We start from the raw sequence: 26,488 nt of genomic DNA on the forward strand, positions 1-26,488 counted from the left end.
CCCGGCCATGTGGGGGAGCAGAGCAGTGTACTGGAGCCAGCGGAGCCTCGCTGGGGCAGGCAGCGGCTCCTCCCCAAGGTGAGGCAAGGCAGGGATGAAGGCTGGGGTGGGGAGGCTGGCGGGGACCGGGCGTGGGCTCCGGGGAAGTGCTCCACTCCCTGGCCATGATGCGGGGGAGCGGAGCAATTCCCCAGAGCCCGTGGAGCCCACACCAGCCCCCGGCCCCAGCCTCTCCTGGTGCGTGGCCTTGAAAAGGCTGTGTGCAGCCACACTTAAAGTTGTGCACGGCTGCACCTGTGTACACCTTAGAGGGAACCTTGCTCCAGGCTCGTATATAGGCACCTAGAGGTACTAGATTTAATGTGCATTAACTAAAGTACATGTGTAGATGTGCCCTGTGTTAACATTTTTTTCTGTGAGGTTCCCTCTGTTGACTGAAATTCAGGTAATGATTTAGTCAAAGAATTTAGTGCATTTCCATCTGCTTTGCAGATCTGGACAACACAGGCTGGGCCAAAGGTTATACACCTAGTGACTTTGAACTCCTGTGTCTGGATGGAAGGCGTGTTGCAGTCACAGATTGGGCAGACTGTAACCTTGGTCCTGTTCCTCCTAGTATAGTCATGACTCGACCAATGGCCATCACTAAGATCTATGACTTCTTAATGAAATCTCAGGTGAGGCAGATGATGGGAAAAAAATGGATGTGCTCTCTTTGTTAAATTCCAGTTGCTGAAAACCCCACTGAGATCCAGAGCTTTGTTCGTAACATATAACATGTTTTTAGGACCAGCACTAGTGGATTAAGAATGTGTGCAGGAACCTAATGGGAGAACCATTTGGATTTACTAAAGGCAAATTTTGGCACCAGTAGTTTCTTCATCATAACATGTTTTTGCTGAGAGAGAAACATGATGCTGGAACAGCCAGTAGGTTAATCCAAGGAAAAGGAATGCAAAATCCCTTCCAGTAGAAACAAGGAGAGTACTAGCTGAACCTCACACATTTCTATTACAGCCTGATTTTTAGCTAAAAATTCACCTAATTCATTTCGCTGCTCATCTTTTATTGCATTGAAACTTTTTTTTTTTCTGATTTAGGAAAGTCTGGGAACCAGTCTGGAGCCTGAGTTCCATTTGTTTCAGTCTCAGAAGTATGGAGAGTGTGATCTGCTCTTTAAAGATGCTACTCAATATCTTGTTCACATAAATCACCTGGATTATCAGGAAATCCTTGGAGAACCTTTCTTTCAGCTAGCAGAATCTGTATTTAATTGCACCCATGCAGGTAATGTGAGATATTGGGTTAAAACACAGCTTTAGAAGTATGCATATGGTATTGCTTCCTGGCCTTTTGGCCATGACCAACTGTGAAAATATGCCTACTATAACTTCTGGAGTGTAACTTCAGGTTCCTAGACAGCCAGTCCTGCTATACCATCTTCTTCAGAGACTTCTTACAGGAGTAGAGTAGTAGGGAATTCCTCCAGAGCCAGCATTCCCCTGCAGCTACTCCTCCCTATTGGAACTGGTATACAGTCAGTCTAGGGGCCTATCCTCACGCAACCTTGTTAAAGTAACAGCTGCTACCTACCAGCTCTTAATGTACTGATACAGTATAGTGTAAATATTGTATTATACTTATAATTTATATTTTATAACCTCAATAGTAAGGGTAGCTAAAGGATACAGAAAAAGGATACCACAAGTACAGTATATGATCAGTAGCAAAATAGGGTATGACACAACCTTGTCGCCAAATTCACTGGCAGTACAAAGCAGGTACAAGTTTATTGAATCCAGAGCCCCATACTCCAGATGTAAATGTAACCCTTAATGTCCAAAGACCAGTTCTGGGGCTAAGGGAAAAAATTGGCAGAGAGATCAACATTTTTACCATAATTTTGAATTCAGTCTTTTAAAGAGAACACTATCAAACTGAATTTCAAAAAAATAAAATTACTTTGAATAGCTTGTCAGGAAAACAAAATTATTTAATTCTGTTATAAAGGTTCTTTTCTCATCCTCCGTGAGAGCATACAACTGCCCATCAGCAAACCCAAGGAACTGATGGCATAAAGGGACAGGCCCATAAAGGTATTTAGGTACCTAACTTGGTATTCAAGTTAGTGGGATGTTAGGCACCTTAAATCACCTTTATAGTATTTAGGCACCAAAGTGCCCTTAAAAGTGGAGTAAAACTGAAGACAGCATTCCAGTTTGTGATCTAGCATTTTGATTTAGTGACTGAATGCAGCAGGTACAAACAGTTCCAAAAGAACTGTCATTTTAGGGTTGACAGCACCAGTAATGAACTGTTTTTCTGGTTTGTAGACATCTTGGACTTCTGCAAACAGGATATCTGCACATCTTCATCTTAATATGATGCACATCAGCTCTTCAGGATGTTCCCAGCCACTGCACAGATTGAAATCAAAAGATGCAAGCCTAACATCAGCAAAAACAGCGCAAGGAAAACAGCTGCCAATAAAAATTTAGATGGAGATTGGGTATTTCATGACAAGACAGATTTTATGTTTACATAGTGAAAAAGCTGAATGTTCAGGAGGCTCTTTGCACCTGTTGGTAAGACACTCTCCCCCATCCTATGATACGTACTGTGCTGGAGAGGCTGATAACGCTGCTCAGATGTCACTCCTTCACAACATGAAAAAGAAGCCTAACTCAACAGCGACATATATTTTCTAAGCCTATGCAAGAAACACAACATCATTCCCTGAGGACTGAACATCTACAATCCTCTGACTACTACACACAGCTCTAAATATGCTTCACAACCATGGAGGAGAACTTCAGAAAAAACTGAAATCATCATCTTAACCTAACCTAGTCCAAAAGAGATCAACTAAGGAAGGAAATCAACACATGCTGCAACAACTTGAGAGAGAAAAATTTGGATATCTTCCCAGACATTACACAACGTATATAAAGAAACTACCAAAGATTTTCTACAACATCCTTCCAACATAAAAAGAAGAAATAGAACCGATTATTCTAGGAGCAACTTTTCCCAACCACAAAGCAACCATCAGAGAAACAGCACCCAATACTTTACAACATTCTAACCTCATACTCGATGAAACTGAAAGAACTAGCCAACCCTCAAGTATTATCAATCTCTCCACGCACACACTTACCAAAAGCTGAAAAATCTGTCTTCTCTAAAGGCCTGAATTTCTATCTGTAGCATTTTATTAGGGTATTTTTTCAATGTGGAAAACTAGAAGAATTCTTCTGGCACACCCACTTCAAGGAATATTTCCACAACCAAAATGGATTTACTTCCAACAAGACTTCATCGTTTGACAACATTGAGGAAAAGATCAACCCAAAAAAACCCCCCCAAAAAAATCAGACTGCACATTTCAAAGTGGACAAAATTCAAACCTTGACAACTATACTGACTGCTTCAGGGAAAGAATGAACAATGAAAAAGCAATATGCCATCATAACAATCTCTCCCTGTCAGAGAGAAGGGCCACAGAATCTCCAAGATCCAACCACCAAATAGTAATAAAACCAGCAGATAGAAGAAGAGCTATAGTTATCCTTAACCGTGAAGGCCACATAAAAGAAGCCAACAGACAACTCTGACACCACCTACTACAAAAAACTAGAGGAAGATGCAACTCCCTTTTTCACCTTAAAACTCAAAATACCATCAAATCATTTCCATCTGAACAAGATACTTGAAACTACAGGAAAACTACAAAACTTGATCCCACCCCTCCACTACCCAAACCAGGGATTTTTTTCCATGCTCCCTAAAATCCACGAACAAGGGAACCCAGGCAGACCTATCATATCCAACCACAGAACCCTAACTGAGGAAATATCAGGTTTCATCAAATCCATCCTAAAACCTCTCGTCACCCAAAGAGCGAGTTCTGTCCAAGACCCAACCGACTTTCTATGAGCAACACTCTCCTAGCCACCATGGAAGTTACCAGCTTATATACCAACATCCCACATCAGGATGGCATCCAAACCTGGCTTACATATCTGTAAGAGCAAGATTACAACTCAGAGTACAGACCTGAAGATATTACTGAACTTATACATTTCATGCTCACCCACAACTTCACTTTCAATAACCAACACTTCCTCCAGATCATGGGCACAGCTATGGGCACCTAAATGGCCCTACAACATGCCAACCTTTTTATGAGCCACGTGGAAGAAGAATGTCTCAAGAACTGCACCAAACCTATGCTATTCTTAAGGTATATAGGTGACATCATCATTTGGACTGAACCTGCAATCTGATTGATTTCCATCCGAAATTCAATAATCATCACCCCTCCATCAGACTATATTTTGAATACTCTGGCACCAGCATTTCCTTTTTAGACACTATGGTCATTATCCAGAATGGTAAAATACAAACCAGCATATACAAGAAGCCCACAAACCAACGTATCTGCACAGAACTAGCAATTACCCAAAACACTGTAATATTAAGCCAAGCCCTCCAATACCACCAAATCTGAACTGAGGACACCCATGATTGTTACCTCACAAATCTCAAAAGGGCTTTCACTCAACGAGGACACTCCTTCAGAGACAGAGACTGCACATTTGAAAGAGCCATTCAGCTACCACGTAAAGAATTGCTGCAGTACAAAAAGAAAATTTCCACAAATTGCACACCATTAGTTATAACATACCATCCCTCCTGGAACCTATACAGAAAATCCTCAAACAGTTGCAACCCGTACTAGAAGAAAACCAAATTCTTAAAGAAATTTTCCCAAAACCACCCATCCTTTAAACAAGCACTGAACCTCACCCATCTCATTACCAGAAGCAAGCTTCCCATTATGGCCCCAAATGCACTAAATGGATCCAGAGTATGCCAGGACAAGAAATGCAAGACCTGCCAACATACCTTCAGCACTCCCACAATAACTACACCTCACAACAGAACCATCACCGTTTCCTGGATCTTACACCTGCACCTCCAGAAATGTTGTACTTCTCATCCAGTGCACTAAATGCCCTGATAGAAAATATGCAGGAGAAACCAAACAATAACTGTGTACCAGAATGAACGCACACTGAAAATCTATCAAAGACAGAAATATCCAGTTACCTGTGGGTGCACAAGACAACCACTCTCTCTCCAATCTCTTAGTTCTAATCTTCAAAAGAAATTTACAAAACACCTTTAGCAGACAAGCCTACAAACTTCACTTCATAAATCTACTGGATACAAAAAAATCATGGACTAAATATAGACATTGGATTTATGACACATTATAAACCTGCCTTCCATCTGATGGCTCCAGGTAACCTCTCTATAATTTACCAGCTACATTTTATTATCAGGTCACCATTCCCCCTTTTACTACACCCCCCCCCACCATCCCCCAAACTTGTCTCACCCCCTCTGACCCTCACTGTCATGCTTTTGCATTCTCACTGACCCGCATTTTTGCACTGGCTTCTATCTTATCCAGGAGAGCACATAACTGTAAACACCCCCTCTACCTCAAGAAGGGTGTTTGTGCCCAAAAGTTTGCAATGAACAATTTTTCCAACTATTTAGTTGGTCTAATAAAAGATACCACGTTTACCCAAAGAGCCTTGCCGGCAGATGTCACTCCCACATATCAAGTGACCACATCGCCTGTAGATTTTCTTTGCTCAGCTTGGAACATGGCAACATGCAGAATCCCATATATCAGGTAGCAGAACTAGCTGCATCTCAGTGTATACAAACAGTTAAAATACAGACACCCTCTAAATAATTTTTAGCAACGTAATTCAACATTTTTGTAGGAAGAGCTAGTCCAACTCCATAGGCCCAGCAGTCATCCCTGTTTTTGTGTATCACCGCGGAAAAGCACACTTTGACTGTTTTCCCCATGTCTCATTTATACTACATTTCTAGTTAAAATGGGTAAGTTGTAACCCTTCCACAAGGATGTTGTTACTGTTAGATGGCCACTACCCACACGTTTTTGACATCTAGCACAGACTAGCAACCTAAGTAGCCTTTTCTATTAGGAACAGGGAAGAGTTTCTCTTCTGCTGTAACAGCCAAGAACTTGCACCAAATGTATTGACATCTTCCAGGTAGGCTGTGGAAAATTAACTCTAAGGAATAAACAGTTTCTACTCACAGAATCAGGTTCTTGTATCCTTAAGATGTGCTGGGGATGGGTGAGAAGCAAAAACAAATGGAATTTCCACTTTTTTCCAAAACTGGTCTTTACTTTACAGGATCTTTTATGTCTAAATGTATGTAGTTAAGCTGTAAGTTTTTTACAACAGGAGAAAGTTGAACATGGGCATCATGTCCTGCTCTTCCTAGCTTGACATCTGGCTTGTTACTTTCTCAATCCTTGCTTAAAGCCAGTTATCTGTCTGAAGAGGACTGGACAGAACTCATTCTGGTCTGCCTTGCTGAACAGTACTGTTTCTCCACACTTTAGGTTAATTAAAACCCTCCCATTTCAAAGCGACTTGCATTAACCTAAGCTACCCAAGGAAGAATGAATAACCAGAAACTTTCCCTGAATAAACTGATGTGAAACAATGGAAGGCACACTAGCTGCACATTGTAGCAGAAACACAGTTGCAAATAGCCATCACTAAAAATACTCACAGTCTACTTGTCACTGTCTAGCCATACAGTTTCACTTAAGAACATATCTAGATACAAGATTTGTGGGAATTTCAATATTTTTGCTGCTTTCCAGGTAGCTGGGTTGACTCCCAGGCTTCTTTCCTTGCAGTGTTCTCCAAATGGTTTTGCATGGTATCACCTTCTTATCCAATAGGGAAGAAAAAAATCTTGGAGCCAGCTTCAGCAGTTTGTGTTTAGATGAACCATCTCTACTTCTGGCTCCCCATCTCCCTCACTGAGGGCTGTAACTCCAGCTCAGACACCCTGCCTGGCTCCATTGAACAAGCCAATGCAGGAAGCAGGCACTATACTCCAGTGTACGTGCCTTCCAGGGGAAGGCTGAAAAAGCAAAGGGCAGATGCAGGAAGGTCCAAGCATGGCAGGAGAATAAAAACTGGTCAAGCACTTAGCAAGAGTAAAATAAAATGGTATAATGCAGCAAAAATTGTGAAGCCTTTGTATGGTGTTAGTTCTACAGCCGGCATTAAATCAATTAATTTTAGCAAGCTGAAGTCTTAAAAGGCATCCTTTTATTTTTTTTGTTTAATATTCTACCTGCTGGACCGAAGCAGTACTGTACTTGGATCTTGAGAAAGAGCTTCCAAAGCTAAGAATATATTAAAAATGGGAAATATTAAGATGGCTGTAGAATACAGACTTAATGCAATTAAAATACATGAGCATCTCCAGATTTCATCAACTACATTTTGATATGTGGATGGCATCTGTCCAAAAAAATCCAGACAGGGATTTCCACAGGAAGGATTGCCCACAGAAACTTTGGGGTAAGTCTTCTTGATATTTACCTGTTTTAGTTTTGGTGTAAAGTTAAATCAGCCTGGTCCACAGACTGTAGTGCATGAAGCACAGGCCTAATCCATAGTTTCTGATCTCTTTTGCTTCTGAATCCAGTGGATTGTTCAGTATTTCATAAGCTGTAATTGCCAATACTTTACTACCTAGTAGAGATGACCATTGTGGTCTGCTACAAGCAATTACATATGATACCGTACACCTCTCTTCCTTAAGCAGGGGGTTTGACTAGATGACCTCGAGGTCCCTTCCAGTTCTACTTCTGTATGATTTCTACCATTCTAATTACCCCATTCTCTTCCTCCACCCCTGTGGCAACAGAACTTGGGAGGAGTATTGCAAGGACACACCAGTAGGCTGTACTTGCTAATAAATGGTGTCAGCAAACTTTGGAAGACTATTAGTTACAGCAGAGCTTATTAGTTTGAAAAGCTGAGAACACAGAAAACTGGGATGATACAGTAAGGAACACGAGACCATTTTTAAGGTGCACCATTCTACACTTACTCACCATGCTGCATAGCCTCTGAAGAGGAAAACATCAGGACCAACAGAAATAAATTCCCTTCCTTTGGCATCCAGGTTGTTTTTGAAGATTCAGATTCAGCCATCATCTTTAATGTACACATAGCTGCAAGAATTTGTTAGTTTCCTGTGCCCACAGTAGCTTAAAGAGCATTTTGTAACAGACTAAATAAAAGCAGTATCTGCATTTCTAGTCAACTATTTCAAAGTATTATACAGACAGTTTCTCTTAATGTCAGAGAGTCAGGTATTACTCCCTCTGAATTACATGAAGGTGCAAATTTCATTCCCATCTGAAGAGAGAAGAATCCAAAGTCATCAGTAAACAGAAAGGTTCCCCAAAAAAATTTATTTTCATAAATTAAACACACACACACAAAAAATGAAATTTTAGATTCACAAACTACTAAACAGAAACAAAACTGCAGGGACATGATAGATCAGTGTTATAAAAGTGTACAAATTTTCACCCAACTATTAGCATGACGGCATCAGACATCTCATCCAGGCAGTTATTACCAGCGCTTTAACAAAGTAGCTGAAGCATATCACATAACAGAACCCAATTCTGAATCAGATATGCTAAAATTGGAATGGCCTGCAAAAAATCATATCCAGCAAGCACTGGAACTTGTGTACACAGCCCTAGGTGCACAAGCTGAGGTGCTCCCCTCAGTATGCATCAGGTAATCTTTGCTGCTGGGTTTGTAATTGGATAAAACGTGTATCTTTTCTTTCAGGAAAATGATACCTCCCCTGCCTAGCTATGCTTGTCAAAAGAAGCTCAACTTCCTTGCAGGGCTCAAGAACTCTGCAAAATCTTTTCTAAAATACTTAGTACAGTCACTCAGGGTGATATGTACATGGCCTTTTCCACAATAATATAAAAATCCGTATGAAGTGGCACCATCTTACCAAAAGGCAACTGTACATCTGTTTCAATGAAGAGAATGCAAGTATGCATGAATCTGCATCCTCTACATCTCTCTCATACAGAGTAGCTGGGTCAGAAGCAAGTCAGACTGGAATTGGAGAGACCCAGTTTTTGCATTCTTATCGCTCCCAGCATGCCAGATGCTGCCACAGGCAACAGTCAAAGAAAGACTGTTCTGTGAGCACTGCAAACAGTAAACAGAGGGCTGGAGAGGAGGGAGGGGAGGTAGGCACAGAACCACAAATGAAGCTAATATACCTGGAGAGAGGTGTTTTATCCATCATACAGTGAAAAAAAAAAAACAAAAAAAAAATGGTAATGCTAACATGTTAGGGTTTTCACAAATTCTGGCAAGTGTGACATGCAGGGGTTGGCAACAACATTTCCTGAACAGCTCTTGCTCTCATAAGTGAAATGAAAAGGGGTATTTCTACTGCTCCTCTGCTGTTTCCAGAAAAAAAGCTTTCTGGGACATGCTACTTCAAAGTGACTGGGAACAAGGAAGAGAAGGAGGCAGCAGACAAAGCAGAAGTAGTAAAGAGATTGTGTAAGTGTCAAAGCACACTGTAAAAGGACAGAACCCTGCTTGAACCTGAGCTTTTTCCCCACCCACCCAATTCCCTAATTTTGTTACAAGCCCCACTGAGGTTACATTTCAACACCAGCACACACCCAGCAGTTTCTACATTATCATGTGTTCCACATTAGCATTAATTCATATAGTAGTCTTTCATGGCATGAAACCCAAACTTGGGGCATAAAATGACTTTTTTGATAGCTCCCAGTTGGTCAATACCAGTGCTGATAACCTAAGTAGAGGGGAATCATAACATTTTTAGAAAGACAAAACCTTCATGCCCTCAGCACTGGGATTAGGGGGTGGGGTGGGGGTTTGTTTGTTTTTTTAACGATTCCTTTAGTAAAACAGCAAGGATGGATTAAAATACCACTTAGTGGATCAGCTGGGCATGCATGGAGGTAGTAGAAATGGCATATCCACAAGGTCCAAAATTTACCTCCTTCCACTGAAAACCAAAGCCATAAGTTCATATTACTCCACATCAGTTTTTGTGGTTGGTTAAAGATAAATCACCCTCCAAAACCAGGGTATGAAAATAAAAAATCCCATCACAGGAGCTAGGAGCAAAACAAATCCAGAAAATTATTCATTCCGGTCTTAGGCACAAACATTTTCTAACGTTCAGAACTCTTGAGTTCTGATGGGTTGTTTCAGTCCAAGTTCTCTGTTCAGTCAAGAAAGGAGCTGACTGAGCAGAAAATGTAGCATGGTATCCTTGACCCTGAAGTTGTTTGGATTGGATCATGAAACCCATTTGCCAGATGCTAGACTTTAAACACCCATTTTGGAGGTAAGCAGAAAGTTGCTATAGGGGCACATAAGTGAAAAAGTGCAAGATTCAAGTGGCAGGGGAAAAGAAAGAATGGAACTACTAAACTATGTCAGCAATGACAGCATCCCATTAACTGCCTGAACAAACTCTGTAGGCACTGAAGTGTAGAAGTTACCTGAATTGCAGCTAGCCTTCACTCTCCACTATGCTTCAAGTAAGTTTAAACAGGAGTATTCCAGAAGGAAGCACTGTTCCCTCAGACAGATATAGCTGATAATTACAAATGGCCTTAAGCATTTTAAAAATATATTTTCCACATACTTGGAGGCTCTTTGTACAACACAAGCTATTACGTACAGCACTGTTGTACACTGAACATCTACATATATGAGCGCCCCAAGCCTAAAATTGTCAAGTTAAAAATGGAAGAGAAAAAAAAAATGCAGAAAAACCTGCTTGCTTGCTGAGATAAAATTAGCCTTCTTGTCAGAAATATAACCAATTAAGAGTCCAGCCTCACTTGGAAGTTCCTGGTGCTCATCTCTGAGCAAAGCCCAAAACTGTTAAATAAAGAACTGCATAGGAGTTATAGGAACTTTAGTAATATTTTCCCATTGCTACATTTCTTTCTTCAGCCAAAGGGTAAAGCACCAGCAACTAGGCTAAACTCAGCTTAACTATTTGGGAGACCCTAGCATTCTGTACCATTGTTCTTAATGCACGATTATTATTATTTTTAAAAGAACAGCATTACAATAAAGGGTGCCCTCATGCAGCAAATTAAAGAACAAGAAACACAAAGTGCAAGTTAGTTAAGATTTAGTCTTGAGGCTGCTTGAAGCTATGAAAGATAAAAGAATCACAGAAGGAAACTTCTGAATACAGAGAAAAACTGAAGTAACTATAAGCAAATCCAGACTAGTAATCTTTCATAATTAAAAGAGTTGGTGGTATCTCAATGCAAGAATCCACTTACTTGAATTCATCCCTGTTCCAGCCCCCTCCTTCTGCTGTCCACATGTTCAGATTTAACCACTATGGTAACAGCAGCAGACTCAAATAAACGTGCAAAAGTTCAGGAGTATTTAGAATCCTAGCATCACTGAAGGTGCGTTACTTTCTCCTTTACTTTCCCTACTTCATTCCTAGGAAGTATTTCAAAATAATTAAACATTAGCCATAATTTTTAGAGAGGTTGGGGGAGGAACAGTGAGAGCCACTGTGTCACACTTACGAAAAGGAATTAGAGGAACGAATCCCACATTATTAAAAATATATATTATATATATTAACATTTCAAAGTGGGTCACAGCCAACAACTGATCATCAGGTATTAGGACTGAGTGGAATGAAGAGACCAGCAAATCCTTCCCAAGCGGATCTAAACATTAAAGGAACTTTAGGCCATTTCTAGTTAGATGTCTCCTTCAGCTTCCAGATGCTTGGTCCCGTTCTTCCTCTGCAAAGAAGGCTTCAAGGTCCATTAGTTTCTGAATCAAAAGGGCATCTAGCTCTGTGCCTTGTAGTGCAGCTTTTTTTGCTCGTGTGAAACTTCCAGCCACTTTGACTCTGTTTCTTGCTTTCCTCTTCCGAGGAATGGTGAAGTCCTGAAACTCCAGAATCCGCTTCCTCTTCTGCTGGCTGACAGAGATCAAGGATCCATTTTTCTCCTTGGGCTCCTCAAAGATGGTTTCCAAACACCTGGGAAAGTCAACATGTACAAGTTGAATATCATTAACTTGAGATGGACTAGATGATTGTTTCAAATCAGTGACCACTCATCTTCAGAAATAGTCACATATCACCTAGTTGTTAGTGTATTTTCTGAATAATTTCTTGTTGGTGCACAGAAATCCAGGCAGTTAATCTCAGCCCACATTTTAGTTCAAAAGTACAAACAAAAGGTTTTATTCCAATGAACAAAGTGCACCAAAAGCCTTAACAAAATGCACCAAAAGCCAGACAAAACATTATTTTAAAAAAAAAAAAAAAAGCAAAAATGCACAATTAAAACAACATTCTTGTTATTTGACATTGAGATTCATGTGGGATTTGTCCCAACAGCTGAACCACGCTATACTGACTGGCAATACGATTTTGAAATGTCATCTTTACCTTCTGAGTTTTAAACATGATACTCAGTACTATCCTTTGCTGCAATGAATGAATTCCCAAACAAGTAATAATTACAAAGAGTAACAATTAAGCCTTAAGCTTTCCTTTAAATTCAAGCTGTGATACCACTGCTGTCTCAGATATTAAGAGCAGATGGACATCAGTTGCCTCTGAATTAGCTTTCATTTATACTTCATTTTTACAAGTACAAAAAGGCAATGATTTCAATTCTATTTTGAAATGCATTTGTTGTTTCTATTTCCAAAATACCTTTATTTTTATATCAGTTTTATCTGCGTCACCTCTCCCATCACAGAATGCAACTCACCTTGTTGTAGGAGGGGACTTGTAATTCTTGTTTGTGTAAATTTCTTCTAAACTAAACTCTTTCTTCTTGAGCCTGGAAGCAGTAATGAATGAGTCAATAGAATTTCACAGCTATCTTCTTTTGCTACCCTTGAGCATGGTTTACCTCCCTTTTATAAATCCTTTTATACTGCATATTTACATGCAGAAAGCAGAGAAACATGCGCTAATGGATCTTTCAAATGGTACTTTGTAAAGTTCTGGGTTGAGAGCTAGCATTTCTGTAAGCAAGAATGCCCCCATCCCAAGCATGCAGTATAGTTTCTAAACAACAATGCTCAACATAAGAGAGAAAGATACCTAACTGAAGTCACCCTAGTTTAAGAATCATCTCCTAGGTCACACTGACCCAAATTATAAGAGAATATTGCCTTCCTCTATAGCATGAGGCACTGTACTTTTTTAGGACTTTTAGGGTATATATTAATCAACTAATTCCCTGTTGTGGCAGAGATGGGACATTGGTGATGCCATTATACCTCCCTGCTCTTACCCAAGGCATATTGTACGATATCCTTGGTGTTCTGGGTATTTATGGACTAGTAGTTGTGTGTGTAAGCATTTTAAGAGGCTATTTTCGTGGTCTCTTTGGTACATACTGGCCTGCAAAAGCATAGGATGACTCAAAGGTCTAGGAGGCCTTTTCCAGTCTTATCTTCCTAAAAACGTGACAACTGAAAGAAAAACTGTAGTTGGCACAATTATTGCCTAAACTAATGCTCAACTCTCCTATGGCTCTTCGCTCAGGAAAAGTCCCGATTTAAAACATTAGGTAACATGCACCCTAACCAGAAACTGCTTATCCAGACAAGCAGAAAAAAAAGTGGTAAGAAAGGCAAGCCATTTACCCAAGTGGTGAGGCTGAACACACTTCTTACGGAGAAGCAGATCCTAGTATCAGTCTGTTTAAAAGTGAGGCCTCTCACTCACCTTTTTGGTCGAGGGAGTCCCATTGGGGTGAGGTTGGGATCTGGCTTAGGAACAGTTTTCCGAATCCGGATCTGAGAGACTCTCTTTGGCCTCTTTTCTGGTTCAGCCTTTTGGACAATGAAAAACAAAGAAGAAATCATGTTACTACTCAATGCCATTCCCTTCTCTTTGGAGCCTCAAAAAAAATTAAGCAAAATACTAAAAGATAAGAAGAGACAGACACATTAAGGCAGTTAGTAGCACACTACTTTCTTCTGCAACTCAAATCATACAACATAAAATATGTATCTATTTGACAAAGACAAGGTACTTCAAAACATTCAACAGGGAATGTACAGAGCAAAACACTGAGTTTCTTTAAATCAAAATGGGATGTTTTCACAAGAAGGATACAAGGACTGTCTCTGTCAGTGGTTAAATGTGTTGTCTCGGTAGCAATCCTAGACCCTGCCTTCTTGGAAAACAAAAGTCCAAACTGAGTAAATTCTAATTCTCATGTAGTGTTACACTGCATAGAGATATCTCTTTTGATCTAAGCTAGATTGTCTTGGGAAACTGGTGCAGCACTGTCCTGTACACAAACTGCCCTTCCAAGCTTCGTTGCTTTGTTGCTCTTTTTGCCAGTAGATGGCCAGCAAGAGCACACAGCCTAATAGACTTGCCCCTAGAATGGCCCATAATAACCATACAGAACATCCCGGGGAAAAGTATGAGTGCATTTTATCCAGCATACTTCAGAGAGCGTATAGGGGGATAATGGATGTGTACATCTATTGAATCCCAGGACAAACATGATGTCTGTTTGTACCCTAACTGAACTACTAAACTGTATGCACTGCCTGCTTCCTGTAGGAGCTGATAAAAAGCCATGCACTTACTTTTTTAAATTCAGTGTCAGTCTGAGATCCAGGACATGGTGGGAGAGAAGCATCAACTTCAAAGGGATGGACCTGGAATTCAGGAGCTGAAAGTCTTAGCGGAGACAGAGTTGATTCTGGAACTGAGCAAGACTTTGGTAACAAAACTGAAAATGAAGGTTCCAGCCTATGAAAGAGGAGGGGGAAAAGGAGTGGAAAGGGAGAAAAAGAAGGTCCAGATTAGTGCCCGACTTACTGTGACAATATTCTAGAATCTAGCATGTTAGAAACATAAAATAATGGAAATGAGATCTTTGAAAACTTTCCTCTTTTCCTATCCTCTCTATTCAGATGACTTTACATCTCTTTACACCGAAGGTTCACAAAGCTTTCTTTTTTTCTCCCCAGTAGCAGGGCTCTTTTACCTCTACCACACATTTTCATATTTGTTTTTATTCAATGGCTTTATTAAAAAAGACCATCCTTGAGAAGCAAGCTGCCAAACCCACCCCAAAAATGTATTTTGCTGCCCCTTTGGGGTGGGGGGAGAAGAGGTTCACACTCCTACCATATTTAATACATACTGAATGGCATGGCAAGACACTTACTTTATCTCATCACCTGAGATCCTTGCTGCTTCTGTGCCATGGAAAGGCATCCGTGGTAAAATGACATAACTGGTTCAAAAAGGGAACAACAACAACAACAACAGAAGACAGGAGTTAAGGTTGCACCAAAGAGAAGGAGAAAAAGACTCAGCACAATCTAAACTCCAAGACAAAGAAAATGTCAGCTAAGTTAAGAGAGAAAGGGGAAAAAAACCCCTAAACCACATGAGAGCAAGCCACCTTAGCCATTCACACTTCACTAATGTCTAAGCTTCACTGACAGGAGGGAAAGACTCCTATTTTTACTTCTTGAGAAAAGAAGAAAAGGAAACAGAAAACAGAAAGGAAAGAAGCTAGTGTTAGTCTGAAAGCTGAACATGTTTCCAGAAGCACTGTGGATGCTCTAAGAAAAATCAAAACAGCCTGTTTTTAAAAGCCAATTTTAAAACAATTAAAAAACCAAACCTTGAGAAATCTGTCTACTACACACAAGTGTAGTAGCAAAATCAATAAGGATGGAGGACTTCTACAAGGTTAACCTCACATCCTCTCTTGCTTCCACAATCTGATGAGAATGCTCTTATTCCCATCAGTTAACCCAGGCCTTTCTATGGTGGCTACAATACTTCAACAACAACAACAAAAAACCCCCAGCACAATAGTTCTTAATCCTTTAAAAGTATGCTCCTATTTTTGTGTGCACGCTCATAACATCACAACAAAAATACACTGTGATCAATCATTTAGAGTGGACTAGACTACATTTCTTATGATTAAATCTTAGTCCCTTCTCCATGTATGCCTACAGGTAATTTTTTTGTCTTTACTAAAGCTGGAAAGCTACAGAATTAGAATGGGATGCCTGGTGTTAAAGTGGGGAAACAAACCATATTAAGGAGCTTATATACTTTTCAGTGCAATAAAAGGCATATCAAAAACAGGCATGAAGGAGACACTTGTGTAAATACCCTATGATAAATTTACTCCCAAGTTTAACATTCAGTGCCGTAAGTAAGGTGCTTTCTTCCTACCAGCATCCCAGCTACTGCAGTCTGGCAGTGCTAGATTTTGCATGGATTTCCCACCTGCAGGAGGCATTCTACTTTATGCAGTAAAAATGCAGGTGAAAACATCCCAGCTCTGAACATTTATAGTTCTGAATCTTAGAAAAGTACCAGTAAGGTGCAAAGTTTTGTTTAGCATAAGGATTTTTAATCACCACCAGGTGGCAGCACCAGTAGCAGTAGATTTGAAAGGAAAAACCACTCTTAATATTTGCTACCTGCCCAGCTATGAATTAATCCAGTTCTTCTGTATGAAGCTGAAACTGCTATGAATTTTTAATCATGTCAAACTCTGCTGATAAAGGTAAATATCAGAAATCCTCTCCTAGTATTCATACTTCCCCACCTTCTTGAGAATGGCGTACTGAGATTATGCTATTGGGTGCAAGTAGATAATTTTTTGACCACAGCATACGTTGCAGTAAATATATTTCACTACAGAACAGCAGCATTCCTTCACGGGAAATTTTTCTTGAATACTCACATATTTAACACAGATAAATCTATTCTGAACCATCCTTCAGACTCACATTCTCTCATTTTAAAGGCTATACCCTTTTAAATTTGTTTAAAATGGGTGCTTCATCAAAATGTTTTAACATGCCTCATGCATTCTAAATTTGTAGTTATATTTTATAAACTCAGTCTTAAACTTCAGTTTTTCCCTCGCTTCTTGTTTATGCCCATATCCTTCCAAATTTCAATTTTCCTGGTTATTGTATTTGCTTAGTGATTTACATAAATGCTCCAGTGAGCATCAACTATTATAGCACACTTACAACAAACACACTTTAAAGGAAGCTTTGAGTGCAGCAGAGGAGTTACATGTCATCAACACGCTTCCTGTTTTAAAAATGATTTCACTGGATTTTAGGGACAAAAAGCACCTTTCTGACTTCTGCTATTTGTCACTTGATCTGTACCTAGATCTGATTTAGCTTCTCTTTACTTGGGATAAACAACTTTTCGCACAGAAGAATTTTCCCCACCTCCAAACTGTCATCTAGTTCTAGGGATAAAAGTCTTTTTGGTGTAGCTGGCTTAGCATGCTGTTACAGGCTGCTTAGCAATCTGTGGACTTAAGTGTCAGGGATGAGGTGGGAGGAAAAACTGATACTTAAACCCAGAAGGATTTCAGTGCAGGACTCACCACTTGCTTCTAATAGTGAAGTGCTGCACTTCTCAATTCCAGAGAAAAACTCACCTAATATACAGATGTGAGTTTTAAAGTGTTAACATTTTCTTAGGATTTTGCAGGTAGTTTAGAGTTACCATCAGTGGCTCAATCAAAATGTAGCTGAATCTTGGCACATTAATACACTTAAGGCACATGCCAGAAAATTCAGCCTGAAATAGTGTAAAGAACTGGCAGAGAAACCAGATCCACAGGATTATTATGAAGCTGTTCCAGTGGGGCACATTATTCTTTTATTCCAGAGCAGTTCCAAAGTTCATACTTTATACTTATTCTTCCTAAAGGAAAACACGGTCAAGACCTTAGTAGAATGATAACGTTTTCATTAATGGGCTGAATACTTCAGAATCTCTTGCTAGATAGGGCTGCTTTGTACATACAAATTTGCAGATAATAATCCATTTTGCTTGGATAAATTCGAACCACATTCTTTAGAAGTTACAGTACTGGGCAAGAGGTCACCAGTTTTATATACAGGTTTTTCTACAGTGCTCATAACGGTGGTATCTGAGCACTTCTCAAACATGCCTGTGAGGCAAGGAACAAAATTAACCATTTTACAGATGGGACAGCCGATATAGAACAGGAAATGACCTGCTCTAAATCACACAGAGATTTGTGGCAGAACCAGAAATCTCATTTCTCATTCCTAGAACAGCTATCACACGTCTTTCGTGCAACTAGTAGCAAAAACCAAAAACAGATGACAGTCTCCACTCCTCTTCTCCACCTATAATCTGTCACATCAAGAGGCCAAAATTCATCAATGCAGCTGCACTTTTTTGTGCCAGCAACATATCTGGCACAAACTGTCAACAGGCACAGTTATACTTTGAATAGATTGGAATTCAACTTAACATAGAGCAGTCATTAGAGTGCAATTCAAACTTTAACTGGATGCAACAGAATTATTCCTTTTCTTGAATTTAGAGCCTGTGTAGCCTTTCAAGTCTCAAACTGAGCAGATGGTTCAGATCTCCAAATACTTTCCTACCTCAGAAATCCAGCTGTTCTGCTGTGACTGAATAGAGCTAGTGAAGCAGCTTACCTTTCTGCAATACATATTCTGGCACATGACATATGTGTTACAAGGAGGAAGAAGAAGATAGCAGAGTTAGTGGTTCTACCAAAAGAAGACTAAGAAATCAATTAAAATACTACTCAAATGTAATTAATAGATAGGGTTTTGGATGGAAGATTCTTCTATGTTAAGCCATTTTCTGAGTGAAGTATGCAGGGTTAAGACAGGAAGTACCAGAACCTGACCCTTCATTGCGAGTTCTTATTCCCTCCCAAAAAGCAGCAAGTATACACCCTGTATATATTTACTCTCAGAAAGAAGTTGATGGGTTTTACCTGTTCTCGATGCCCACACTTGGCTGCCACTTGCAGTGATTGGAATGGACACGAGGGAATTCAGAAGGACAATGTGCAGAAGGCCCATGCTGGCTCCATATGGAAAGTGCCCTGCCCAGTGAGTAGGGTAATGAAGAGAAGAGGTCATCTGATACAAAAGTTGGAGACTTTAACCCTTTCAAGCCCTGTGTGAACTGTGACATAAACATTCTCTGGATGGTGGGAATTCGACTGGTTAAGTGTCTTCTTCTTGTCCAGATCCTGTAACATCCAGGGGAAGAAAGTGCTAACACAGTATGAAGGCCAAGCATGGAACAATTTGCTCTCCTCTTGGCTGTGGCATTTCTTCCACGGTCATGACTAGGGGCAGGGGCCTCTGTGGTTCTTAGAGATACAACAGAAGAATGCAGCTTATTACAAAAATTGGTGTCTTCCCTGAAAACAGCTGTACCTGACCAGCTCGGGGACAGGAAAAAAGAGAGGGTCCATTTTGAAGATTGTAGAGGATGTGCTGATGCTGCTCCTAAAGCTGGTCTATCAACTATGCAATGCTGGGACATAATCCCAGTGAAGTTTGTCAGAGAAGTGGAGTCCAATTTTATGGGAAAAGAAAGTGGGAGAACTGGGGCATTGAGAAGTGGTGATGGAATCCTGTTGCTCAAATGCATTTTGGTGGATTCTCCAGGATAAAGTGCCAAAGGTGGAAAGCTGAACATCTTCGTGCACCAGCCATCAGCCCAGTGGGAACTTAACTTCACGTTAATGCATGAAAACACTTCCAGTAGCCTATTAAGGTGGCCATACTTTTCAGCCACTGGAAGAAGTTCTGAAGAAGCCTGCAGAGGTCTGAATTTCCGCGTGCTTTTGGCTGGGGACAGTAGCCTACTGGCCAATGTAGACAGCTTGGTTAACAATGCTGGCTCTTTGGTGCATTTACTAAATTTCAAGCTGCTCAAACTGAACCTATTGGCTCTCTGCTTTGGTATATGGTCCAATCTCACAGCTATTTCTGTTTCCACAGCTGGTGGTTTATCTGCAAAACGTGTAGAGTGGAGGAGTGCATGTTCTTGCTTAAGAATGGTTCCAGAGGAATTCCTTAAAAAGGCTGTGCTCTTAATTTTGGTATTTTTTCTTACAGCTTTGAGCTGATCTGGCATGGCAACTCTCTTGCACTTCCTTCCTGGCTGTTTTTTCAGCAGAAGGAGCCCGCTTGGTTTGTGTGTATTCCCAAAGGCACCATGGATTTCACTATGCCCAAAGTTATTAGCTCCTGGAAGCATATTTGAATTTGGAATAAAAAGGCTACTATCGGTTGACAACTTAACATGGGTCCCTAACTGAAGGCTCATGCTTTCCAGTTCTGGTTTCTTCATATACTGTGAACTAACACCTTTCTCTGTAATCTTTGGCCTTTTCACGTCTTGTAAAGTGCTAAACATTTGTCTGGTTTTATTAAAATCCTTGTTGTTCACAATAGCAAAGATCTGTCCTGAAGGATCTTCCAGCTTTGTGACTCCTGAAGATGCCACCAACTCATAAGAGGTGTCCAAAGACTCAGCATCACACAGTGTGCTGGGCTGCAATGGGATTTTTGTGTTTACTTGTTTTTTTGACTCCTGTTTTTGCTTCATCTGCCTCTGCAATAGTAAGGGGTTTTGCCCTAGACACACTTCTTCTGTCTCCTCATGTACATTCTTTTGCTTAAATATTTGACTTTCACCTCCTTGGTCAAGTCTCTCTCTACCAGATCTGTCATTTTCTCCAGTGATTAAGTTACTTGGTGGCTTCATTTGTTTTCTGATAGCTTCCTTGCTGTTCTCTTTGCTCCAAGAACTTAATTCATAAGGGAGACACTCTTCACTGACAACATATTTCAGAGATGCTTCTGTACAACGGTTTGACTGCATACTGCTACCTGAACAAAGTTCAACTGTTGCAGTATAGTTGGTTTCTGATGTTTCCCCATTAACTAAATCTTTCCCTGTGAGCAAAGAGTCATCTGTGCTTTTTGAAGGCAACTTGACATTGGGCGATTTTGAAAGATTTCTAAAACAACATATTTTATCAGAACAATTATTCAAACTACATGATGGGATCTGTTCAACACAAACTTGTGAAGGCTTTTTGGAAGTGCTGACAGAGAGAGGAACACAGCTTTCCACTTTCTTACAAGAACATTGTCCGTTATCTAGCAAAACGCCTAAGGAATCTTTACTTTCAAAAATGGAATGTGTAGGCTGCTTTATTTTTTCTGCCGCTACTTCATTTTCCCTTTCCATCTCATCTTCTACAGAGGTTCTCTTAAACATCTGTGTATAACTACTATATAGTGATGAAGTTACATCAGTTTCTTTTACAACTGGCTTACTGTTCTTTTCACTTACAGGCCCCTCCTTACTACAAACACTATTGTCTGTGTACACTTTTAATTTAACTGCCTCTTTTAGGAAGTGAATTGCTTTGTCATTCTCTACAGGTGGATTGTTAGTATCAACAGTTCTCTTACCTGACACTGTTACCTCAAGAGGCTCTTTAGCAAGAGAGTGATTGCAAAGAACCTTTGCTGAAAAAAAGCCATGGTTAACCATGTGTGTGTTCTCAGGTAGTGCAAGTGGTTCATCTTTCTGAGGGACACAGATTTCCATGCTCTGACCAAAATGAGTTTCTGAAGTTACAGGTTTAGCACTAGGGAGTTCTTGGTTCAAAAGGAACTCCTTGGATTGCATTGTGTCTATATCTTTTACACCATCTTCTGATAGACCAGCTTCTGTAAGAGCCTCAAGTTTAGACTGAACACAAGCATCACTTAATATTAAATTTGCCAGTGAGCACATTTCATTTCTCATCTCTGAAAGAAGGTTTGTATGTTCTTGTTCATCTAATAGGCTCTTAGAGATTGACTGGGAAACAACACAGGATTCAACAATGGTCCTAACTTTATGTTTCTGGCCCATGGCCAAGCTATCCATCTTCTGTATTTCAGAAACATTTGCAGTTTCTGCAGGCATTAGAGGCTCCTTGCTTTGATCTCTTGTGCTGCTGATAGAATCTAGTTGTGTTGAATGGTCTGCATTTACCGCATTATTCAAAGAGCTACATTCCGCTACACTTTCTCTGAAAGTCCCTTGAACATCACTTGCACTGCTACAGTTATTACTGTCTGCCTTTAATTCTATTTTCTCCTCTTCAGAGAAGTTACTGAATGAGTCTGTGGAATGGTCTACATTTACCACACTATGCGGAGAGTTATTATCTAACATACTTTCTTTGAAAGTCTCTTGCCAATTATCTTCTCTTAAAAATTCATGAGGCAATGGAGTTAGGTCTCTATCCTCCCTCAGACCAACCAGCTCATTTTGATTGGAGTCAATAGATATTTTATGGTCTTCACCTGAATTAGTCATAGTCTGTATGCCAATACTGAACATCTGCTTACTTAAGACTTTCATTCGATGCTGTTGGTGCACTGGAACATCACCTACTGTAAGAATTTCATTTTGTTTCTCGCCTGAAATTGGCCCTTTAGGTTCACTTTGGCATTCAAGGTATTGATTCTGCATCTGACAAACACTCCCTTTTGATTGGTTTGCATGTTGAGAACATGTACATTCAGTCCCAAATGACTGGCCTAAATCTTTCTGATGCATGCTGGACTCTGGGTCAGTAGTTGAAGTAGTATACTCTGAGAGATTAAATCCACAAGACAACATGCTGATCTTCCTGAGCATCTCTCTTTTCCCTTTTCCCAGGTCCACCTGCAAGTTGCAAATTTCAAGGCGATGACTAATTATGCTTTTGTTCAAATTTTTGTTGACTAATGACTGTTCACTAGCATCCTTCTTCCGATTGCTTTCATAAGCCTTTATACTATCCACAGTTTTCTTTCTATCAAATTCATCTTTCTGTAGTCCGTAAGAGTTAATTTGTTCTTGTCCTTTATTTGGATCAGAAGAAATTACAACACTGTAAGATTCTAGCCTTTCTTCCATTACTCCACAACAGCCATCATCATGTAGCTTCAAGCTTTCCACTTCCACGTTTGCATTTATCTCGGCTTCTGATGAGCCAGTGGTAGATTTCTCTGCAGTGCAAACTGAACATAAGGCATTTTCTGCTGTAGAAGTATGGTTTGTCATATGCTGACTTCTACTTTTGCGACCATGTCTCCCTTCAAAAGGGATAGACTTATTTGCTAAAAAAATACATTCTTCAAGTAAGCTGTCACTCTTATGTCCAGATGGGTCTCCCATTTCCAAGTCACTGATTTCTTCAGTGTTCACTTCAATCTGCTCTTTGAAAGAATGCCTGTTTACCAATACATTATCAAAGTTGGTTCTATCAGACAAGATGCAGCAAGTATTGACAGCTGAACAAGTGTCTTTCATACACTGTTTGTTATGAGAACATGTGCTGCTGCATTCGTTTTCCATATCGGTGACCATTATTTCTGTATTTTCCAGTGGAGACAGTGTGCTTTTTACAGAATCTTTACTCACTACCATAGAAGTATCAACATTCTTGTGATTTACTGAAGACCAAACTTTATCTTTATAAAGCTGATGACCAGTGGGTTGGGCCTCCACTTTTGTTGATGAACTGATGGATTCATTTCTAGACAGTCTGCTCGGGTACTCGTCTTCCTTACAGCTTGCATCACCATCACCCCAAGGAGATGCTCTTGATTTTTCTGCATCAGGACGCATGGCTTCATATGGTGTGCAAGTAGTTTCTTGGTCTGTGACAAAGCTGGCACTGTTGTTTGCTTTTGGAACTTTATCTAGGCTCATGACCAGCTCTTCTGTCATCACACTGCTCTTGGATTTCTTTTCAAATGATTGCTTCTCAAGCATAACTTCATCTACCTTGGTGACAACATCCAGAAAACAATGGCTACTGGGATAAGAATTAGTGTTTTTATTGTAAGCACTGTCAAAGCACACATGTGCATCTTCACTATTAGTACAAACAAGGTTTTTTGTTTCCATTGATTTGCTGCTGTTTTCTTTTGTCTGCTGTCCTGCTACATAACTACATACATTGCTAGAAGAGATTTGCCATTGGTCCTTATCTTTTTTTAAATTATCAATTTCTGAAGGATTTATTTTTAAATCTCCTTCTAGAAAATCCTCAGGTGATGAAGCAACAGAACTAAAAACTGAAGAATGACAACTCTTTGAATGAATACCATCTTGTACGTCCTGACTGTTATCAAGAACATAACTGTCCTTTACTGCAGTTTCTCTCTGGTTTTCCCCAGAGCTAAAGCTGTGTGAATGGTCAGTACTGCTGCTCATTTCCCTTTGTGCAGCCTTGCTGCTAAATGGTTCTTTGCCCCGCACTGGTGGGATCTGCCCTTGTAGCACTGGCTTTGAAGTACAATCCTCCAGAAACTGAAGCTGATTTTCAAACGTGTTATTTTCCATTTCTTCAACAAGATTCTCTTCTTGTGTTTTACAGCTCTCTGTAGTGTTATCTTCTTGTGGCATAGTTCCAGAGTTCATATTACATATACTTCTTAAAGGACAAGCATCACAACTTGCCTTTGAGAGTAGCATATCAACATCACTATTACTTTTAGATGCATGGACAGCACTACACTTATGAGAGGTATTTTCTTCCTTCTGATAAGTAGCAGTCTGATAATTAACAGGTGTTGTATGTGTTTTATTAACATTATTTGATTTAGATAAGTTTTCTTCTCCAGTCTCCGAGTCAGAATTGGCATTAACCTCTGCTGTCAATGGCATGACAGTACAGGCTGCTATCCCTTTATATTCATTTGCTTCATGTAGATGTTCTTTTGCTGATCCAGTGCCCACAACTGTTAAAGGTTCTAAGGGAACTAAGGTCCTGGTTTCTGAAACCTCACCATTGACCATGATTGTTTCTACGTCTGGACACTCATTGCTCTGAGGTGGAAGACCTTTACTCACTCTGTCATTCCTGTGTCCTGCTTTACTAAATATCCTAGTCCCATCAGCCTTCATACCTTGTGCTTCTTCAGTGGGCTTTAGTAGAGTTTCAGTTGTCACCTGTTCATTTGCTTGGCTTTCTTCTGCACAAGAAAATAAAATGAAATAAAAATATATTCACTATTGCACACTAGGTTAACATGCTTACAACTCATTTTATTTTCCATTTAATATTCAGTACACACTTGCAGGCAGCAGAGACTTACTAATTGACTCTTTTATTAAAAATGGTCACTGACAAGTTCTACTACCAGTCTGCTTTATAAACACTCTATATTTTGAGTCCCCTCCTGACACTTTGAGAGTGCTTTATAGTATGACAGATGAGCTAGTGTATCCTCAGGAACAAAGCCGGAAATTTTCAAAACTGCCTAAGAGCTTTTGATTCATAAGTCTCACTGAAAGTCAGTGAGACTTGGACTACTTTACTGTACCTGTGTTGGTACTTAAACTTTAGCCAAGTTCTAGAATACAAGCTGTTGGCCAACCGCTTCTGTAATACAGCAAAGGTGGCATAACAGCAGGATTCTGTTTCTACTTGTTTCCTTTTGAGTGGCTTGAAGCTAAACATGACTTTTCTGGCTCATGGTACAGAATTCAACCTTAGTTGCTTAGTCTTTCCTGTAGGGAAAAAAAATGGTAAACAGTCTATTAGAATAAAATCAAGCTGGAAAACCAAGGCTTCTCAAGGCCTATAGAAATCAGTTGTCTTGACAACTTCCTTGCCAACTTTTTGGTATCACTTGGAGAATACAAATACAAGCTATAAGGCATACAGAAAGGATTTCAGCCATCTCTTTGATAAAGCATCAATTAAAACAATTCTTGAGAGGAAGGCTCCAGTCTGTCAATCATCAGCTCAGCCAATTTACCTTGATAGTGAGCTTTCTTTTTACATAAAGAATATGTTGAGATGACAGATGGCTCCCTGCAGGAGAGCAGAAGACCAAATTCAATCTGTAGGGCTGGTGACCTGCTTTCTTTCCTGATCATCTATGTTAGAAATAGTTGCTGGGTTGTCTGTCAGAGAGTGTTTTTATTGTGCAATACAGGGTCATATTTCTGAAGCCACTCCACAAAGCTCTGTGCTCTTGTCAATTTTGATTGTGGACTTGCTCTCCTCTGGTCCAGATCCCTCACACAGTCTTTCCTTCCAAGGTATTCAGATTGCATCCATCATTACCACAGGGTGCTACCTCAGAGTGGAGACAAACAATATCTGAAGTATTTCAAAGTGCAGCTGCACTTTACAAAGTGGAAGGCACAAAATACTGTGGGATGCTGGAGGATCAAAGTCCCCTTGTGGCACTCTGTACTGTTCACACTCAAGCAGGAAGTGCTATCTGTCTCCTTCAGGATTCCTTTTGGAGCCCTTCAGAGGGCGCAAACATCTACTTGGCTTGCCCTCTGAGGTATCCGAAGCACTCTGAACATTGCATCTGTCCACACTGTCAGTGACTGTGACCAGCAGAATAAATGCTATCCTTCAGGACTTGAGGAGAGACAGTTTGTGTTTGCAAACTTATCTAACTTCTCTCCCAACTATACAGTTGATCCATTGTAATAGGGGTTGGCAACCTTATGGCCCGTGGGCTGGCAGCTCAGGAAACTGGCAGCACACTTAAGCCACAGCAGCAGAGGTATCCTGAAGGTCTGACTGCATGCTGTATTCAGCTTACGCTCTCGCACCTGCCTTTTTCCATCTATTCACTTCACAGCATCTGCACATTACTGAGAGGACCGGGGGGGA

The 26,488-nt window shown here is 40.2% G+C and overlaps 2 protein-coding genes and 1 long non-coding RNA gene across 5 annotated transcripts in view; 2 read left to right on the plus strand and 1 right to left on the minus strand.

Annotated features, from left to right (window-relative positions):
* The window catches only part of LOC109290369 (melanotransferrin-like), a 36,814-nt gene extending 34,338 nt beyond the window's left edge, over nucleotides 1–2,476 (plus strand). Inside the window, exons 16-18 of the mRNA XM_019506836.1 lie at nucleotides 493–677; nucleotides 1,101–1,287; nucleotides 2,334–2,476. Coding sequence (XP_019362381.1) covers nucleotides 493–677; nucleotides 1,101–1,287; nucleotides 2,334–2,380 — 419 coding nt within the window. The 3' untranslated portion in view covers nucleotides 2,381–2,476. The remainder of the gene's footprint in view (nucleotides 1–492; nucleotides 678–1,100; nucleotides 1,288–2,333) is intronic.
* Nucleotides 2,477–5,217: 2,741 nt separating this feature from the next.
* On the plus strand, nucleotides 5,218–8,515 carry LOC109290372. The gene is made up of 2 exons (XR_002095586.1): nucleotides 5,218–5,308; nucleotides 6,725–8,515. It is a non-coding gene; the product is annotated as an uncharacterized LOC109290372 (long non-coding RNA).
* A 546-nt stretch (nucleotides 8,516–9,061) lies between these two features.
* PRR14L (proline rich 14 like) overlaps nucleotides 9,062–26,488 on the minus strand; it is a 25,568-nt gene continuing 8,141 nt past the window's right edge. For 2 of the 3 annotated variants that reach the window (XM_019506837.1, XM_019506838.1), the window contains exons 4-9: nucleotides 18,767–24,821; nucleotides 15,152–15,220; nucleotides 14,565–14,730; nucleotides 13,687–13,793; nucleotides 12,719–12,790; nucleotides 9,062–11,976 (exon numbers count right to left, since the gene is read on the minus strand). In XM_019506837.1, the coding sequence (XP_019362382.1) occupies nucleotides 11,703–11,976; nucleotides 12,719–12,790; nucleotides 13,687–13,793; nucleotides 14,565–14,730; nucleotides 15,152–15,220; nucleotides 18,767–24,821 (6,743 nt within the window). In that variant the 3' untranslated portion in view covers nucleotides 9,062–11,702. The remainder of the gene's footprint in view (nucleotides 11,977–12,718; nucleotides 12,791–13,686; nucleotides 13,794–14,564; nucleotides 14,731–15,151; nucleotides 15,221–18,766; nucleotides 24,822–26,488) is intronic. The other variant, XM_019506839.1, reaches the window with a different exon arrangement.

This window comes from Gavialis gangeticus, unplaced genomic scaffold (assembly GCF_001723915.1).
Source record: "Gavialis gangeticus isolate Ggan-Ray unplaced genomic scaffold, GavGan_comp1, whole genome shotgun sequence".
In the NCBI taxonomy this organism is placed as follows: Eukaryota; Metazoa; Chordata; order Crocodylia; family Gavialidae; genus Gavialis; species Gavialis gangeticus.